Genomic DNA, 6,064 nt, shown 5'->3' on the forward strand with positions numbered 1-6,064 from the left:
CCATTTCTGTGGTGAATGACAAAATCTCACTTACAACAGAAATGAATGATCTATTTGCCGGTGCAGTTCTGAACATCCAACACTATTAACATGAATTAAATTCATTTAATATGTGGCGTTTGTTTGTAAACACTCGTGATCTTGAATCTTGACCTGTGTACTGTACTGTGTGACTTGCGGACTAATTGTTACATCATCTGATAATGTTCAGAGACTGATCAATGCTTATGCACGTCTAAAAGCTTTTTATGTTTTGAATCGATATTGACTTATTAAAATGCAATGACTTTGAATATAAACGTATTGAAAAAAGTTGAACAGTTTTGAGAACTATTTTGGGGGCGATTTAAACATGGATACCGAGTGTGATGACGTCAACAGGGAAAAAACGGTTGCCCCCTTACTTTAAAAGATACTTAATAATTTTAAGGTTTTTATAGTGTTTAATTAAACAAAGTTACAGGATAAACAGAATACTAGGTATTCGGCTCACCCGATAAATTCCTCCGCCTTGCCAGATAAACTTCCTCCATCCACGGCACTAACCTAGTATTCTCTATATCTTTATTTTTTTAGGATACATCAAAATTGTGATGATCTAGTTGATGGATAAAAGAAAAAAATCCTTACTAATGGTACTCGATATCGCGCTTTATTATATACCACATAAATCCACACGCAATACATATCGCAAAATACGGTTGTCCCGATTCCACTCCAGTGTAATACGGCTGTATTCGCATCTGTTGACGTCACTTAATAACAAGTGTCAATGTGAAAAGTTAAAAAGAAGTCAGGAAACAGGAATTGCAAATAATATTATCATGAAATCATCGCTGAATCACTAATCAGCAAAATTCACTCCCTTTAAATACAACAACCCTCCTCTTAACGCAGTTCTAATCCTCCTTTAATCGTTCCATGTTATCTCTTAACCTTGAAGCATTTTAACTTCTATGCGGATACGGATCATTTGAAAAAATACGGTATTCATTCAGTTTTATAAATCTGCACTTAAATATATTTAGCGATTATTTTCTCATTCGCAAACATTCAGCTAACTTGTCACCTAACAGTATCATCTAATAGGCTCGATAGAGAATGGCTGGAATACTTCAGCTGTTGTTACTGATTAGCGTAAGCGTGGCCTCCGAGCCATCGTGTCCAGCGTGCTCCAAATACGACTATGAGGAGAAGATGCTCGAGAGAATGATTCACATGGAGCTCGCTTTTGAAAAATTGGGCGAAAAGGTGCAGCAGAATTTGAACAATATCAAGGATGAGAAAAAACGTTTTCTCGAGCAAGCAGAACATAAACTGGCTTCGCTTATGGACGAGGCGAAGAAAAACCAGTCCAGCACACTGCAGAAGATTGAAGTGGATTCTAACAATACGTTAGAACAAGCTATGGCCGCATTCAATGATATAAAAGGTGAGTACAGATTTAAACTTTTGCCTATTCTAAATATAAAGTGTATGGCTTCGTATAAACATAGAATTAAATAACATCATGAAAATATTATTATACCGCTTGATCATAAAAACCCATTTTAGGTCTAAGGAAATTATAAAGACATGAAATTACACTTTCAACGTTTTGTAATAATGCTCTCATACGATCGAGCACATACACATTTTAATTTAAGTAGGAACAATCCCTATAAAAATGGTCAGGTGAGACGAACGTTTTTTCTTTAATGCTTTTCGATGAAATATGGAGTTTTATCAGTGAAATAACAACAGTGAAAATATCAATTTGATATTTTCACTGCAAAATAAGGAGTGAAAATATCAACTTTTAAAACTACTTTTAAAATCCATTGTAGTTACTTCCCCTTGATCAAAATAGAACACTTCACTTTTGAAACAGAAAATGTTTGCAAAAAAAATCATTTGAAATTTAAAGAAATGTTGCATAAGTTTAAATAGAAGATATAAATTGGAAATAAACAACTTACCGTTTATTAGAAAAATGGTTATCCCGTTTTTTAAACGGTTTGTTGATCTTGAAGCTGAATTTTCGAAAATTTGCTTTCATATAAAAATAACAGACGGAAACAACTGTTCGGACATAAATAGAATGTTGCATCAACGTTCAAATGTATTACGAACTGTTTGTCGTTGCAATACGTAATATGAACTTCCCGGAAAATTCACAAAACAATTTACAGATTTACTGATTTTTTTACTCCACCCACGCCTTAAAATTTGTCAACAAACTAACGTGGTCCTCATCATTACCTGGAAGTCGACACAACTTCATCGATAACTGTTCATAAAATCTTTGCACAAAAAAACGAGCGAAAAATAAACTATAAAACAGATTATCAGAGATCTCTTTCTCAACAAACCGAAAATTGACAGCTATAATTTTGCATGAGGGGCGCCCCGCGGGTAGCGGAGTAAATAACACCATTTTCAAAAAAGAGTGTAATTAAGAAGATAAATTAAAATTCGATAAAACTCGGAAAATAAGCATAAAAGAAACACCACTCGTGAAAATATGTTTTTCTATGACACTCGTGAAATAAAATACAATCTTACACTGAAATAAACGAATGTCCTATATATATATATATATATATATATATATATATATATATATATATATATATATATATATATATGACATTTGTTTATCTTCCATTTCTGAGAAAGCTCGTAATGATCTACTTTAAGTTTTGCGTGCTAAGGCATTGTGTGATCTCGAGCTATATGTATTTTTTACAGTAATGGTCATGTTTTGTGTATTGCACTAAATCATACTTCGCTTAGTGTCAATATTTTTCTTCAAACAAATTATCTTAAACAACTGGTACAATTTCAACCATCTTTCACAGGATTGTTCCTGTTTCCTTTTATATATATGGTTTTATGCAAAACTCTGGTTGCCCTGGCAACCGATAGGAAACACTTTGAAAATATTCGTATCAAGAATTGCGGGCCAGAGTTCAACATGATTTCACAGATATTTTCGGGTAACTTTGTATCAAATTTCTTCACTCCATGTTGAAAAAAGCCGCCAGAGGACGGGGCATCTTTTCACTATTAGTCTATACGGAAAAAGTTTTGTAAATATTGTCCTAAAAATCCGCTGGCGGAATTTTAAAATAATTTCACAATAATGTTCCTATGCTGACCCTCTTGTCAAACTCCTTCACACTATGTGACGTAAATAGTTAAACCTGCGTCATACCGGTGGGTGGCCTCCAGTATGTTGTTTGATCAATAACTTCAGAACCCTTTGTCAAATCAGTTTAAGGAATAAATTGCGGGGTTGATGTCATTACGGGGTATGAACGCAATTATGCAAGGTCAACGTGTATGGAGTCCGACTCCACGCGTACTTTGACCAGCCCCGTAATTCATTACTTATATTTACAACAATAGTTATTTATTTCATTCAAGAATTTAAAAAGAAATACTTCATTTCATTTAAGAAAACCTTTCAGTAATCCTTTCTTACCCGTTCTGTAAATAGAACCACCCGACTTACCGGAAACATTTTTTTCAAATGACGTCACAAGATCAATAACTTGAAATCACTTTTAAACGTAAAATTGAAACACTTATGGCAACACTAAATAACCTAACACTTTCTAAAATGTTGATTTATATTTCACGGGACTTGCTGACCCATGAAAAAACAATAACAAGATCAATCCTTTTCATGCATATTGGTATGCGATGAATTGCGATCCGAACATATCCGAAGATGTTGCGTTCATCGATTGCCGAAAGGCAGTTCATTTAAGGAATGGAAGTTGAGGTGTAAATATTGAGCGATAAAGGGCCATTTTGGCCCTCTTCTCTTTGTTAACATTGTCAAATTGTCATGTGATCGTTCGCAACATATATTGATTGGATTTTTGGCATTTTATTCAATATCTTCCATGCATTTGAATTGATTGTTTCTTCACAATTAAGCATATTTTAAAGGGACCCGTACTATTTCCAAGATGACAGAGTATTAAGTTACCATAAACACATACTTAGCCTAATAAATAGCATTTTACACTTGCATAATGATATGTAAAAAAACAACAAATTAATGGAAAAAAAGATCATTCCATCTAAAAACCTACACACTAGAATACCAAGAAAAGCTGTTGTATCTATGATCATACAAACCGGCTGGTGTGCCCCGGTCCAAAGTAAAGATATCGATGTGTTAAACCGTCCAATGACTTTCCTATTAGTTTCAATATGTCAGCGTTTAATAAACAGCGTGTCATTATTATTATATTTGTCCATGTCTAACTACTTTCCAACACGACGTAGCGTTTTTATCAAAGATATAGCATGGTATTCCCTGAAGAAAATCTACAAGTTGTTTAAAATGATAACTCATTGTTTACATTTACAGATAAATTCCAAAAGAAACTCTGGTTAATGTACAGTTCTATATGATTTTTGTTTCAATTTAGATAAGCTATTGTGTGTATTTTTTATTATGAACGTTTTAACACGATTCTACATTTACTCAAACTATGATGCCATTCCGACCAATGTGACTCCTATGCGCTTCCATTGATCTATCTAAAAATAAGTAACAGTATCCAATTGGGGAAATATTTCCTTTAGGGAATTATCTCAATATCAAAATGTACACGGTTAGCTATACAATTGACTATAATATATCACAAATTAACGTCTTTTCGATTCATACGAATCATTCGCATATAACTTGCAAAAGCTTTAAGTTTTATTAAAACTTGTGCATGCCCCTTTAAGATACTTGCCACTCACTCTGAGACAATAATTAATTCCGTGTGAATTGTAAATAAAATGGTTGTGACAATGATAAAACATCATCAAAAGATCAAATTAAAGATCGACTTCTGAATTTTGTTTTTTAAAAATAGGACAGGGTTTTGCCAAAAATGTAACGTTACTGAAAATTGAATTATATATATATATATACTTATATCTAAATGAATATATGTCATTATTTGTTAAGTGGTTTTTCATAAAAACAAGTTAACTCAATTAAAACAAAGTTAAAGAAAATAGTTTTCGACATTATATGAAGAGTGAATCCCCTTTAATATGAGTTGGTTTAATATGATTTATCTACAAAATTAAAAGTAACATAATAAGAGTTATCAATCTAACTTTAAATTACTAAGTTCTGTCGTTTGATATAACGTAAATAATCTCGCACATTCATAAATTCGTTACAATAATGCTAAGTTTACAATAGTTAAACTCACTCACACAAACTTTATAATTGATATTTATAAATATATAACAAATCTTTTTTCAGACCAAATCGTTACTCCACTTGTGTACTTCAACGCCCACTCTCCACAGACCAGCAGTCTGTCCACAGGTGAGGTGATAATGTACAAGACAGTACAGAACAACCCGAGCAACGGCTACAGCTCCACCACGGGCAAGTTCACCGCTCCAGTACGAGGACTTTACTTGTTCCTCATGCACACATGTACGCATTCAAAGTACTTTGCTTTGCTCAAGATGATGAAGGAAGGCTCAGTCCTCATTTCGACTCAAAACTATGACAAGGACCACTATACCTGTTCTAGTAGTCAAGTGTTTGTACAGCTTGATGCCGGAGAATCCGTCTGGGTACAATGCTCCAGTGGGGGCTCGAACAGACAACTGTATGAGGATCATCCTTACCGTTGGACCAGTTTTGGTGGTGCTCTCATTCACAACTGACGAGCTTAGGTCATTGTCCATTATAAGCCAAAAGGCAGAAACACATACAAAGAAATTGGAAGTAAATTACGGAGTTATTAAGTAGTTGTTTAAAAAATAAAATAGAAACACTACGTGAATTATTTTTGCTATGATTTACCGTTAGTCAAACATTCTTTTAGATATCGTCTGTGTACACCGCCTGTATGATATGTCATGTATATACAACTGAGAACACGTATGTCGAAATGAAATGTATTTTATTCAGAAAGCTGTATGTTGGCATGTTGTAAGTTTTTCCGCCTCAAGATAAAACTGTATTTCTTATTAAATCAGTTATACATGTATCGTTTACAATTAATCCGTTGTTTTGAAACCGTTTTGTCCGGATAAAACCCGTGTC

The 6,064-nt window shown here is 33.6% G+C and overlaps 1 protein-coding gene across 1 annotated transcript; it reads left to right on the forward strand.

The window, feature by feature from the left end:
• The first annotated feature begins 1,101 nt into the window (after window positions 1-1,101).
• On the forward strand, window positions 1,102-5,682 carry LOC128204338 (uncharacterized). The gene is made up of 2 exons (XM_052905753.1): window positions 1,102-1,432; window positions 5,267-5,682. Exons 1-2 carry the CDS (start codon window positions 1,102-1,104, stop codon window positions 5,680-5,682), a joined length of 747 nt encoding a protein of 248 aa, XP_052761713.1.
• The last annotated feature ends 382 nt before the right edge of the window (window positions 5,683-6,064 follow it).

This window comes from Mya arenaria, chromosome 10 (genome assembly GCF_026914265.1).
Source record: "Mya arenaria isolate MELC-2E11 chromosome 10, ASM2691426v1".
Classification (NCBI taxonomy): domain Eukaryota; kingdom Metazoa; phylum Mollusca; class Bivalvia; order Myida; family Myidae; genus Mya; species Mya arenaria.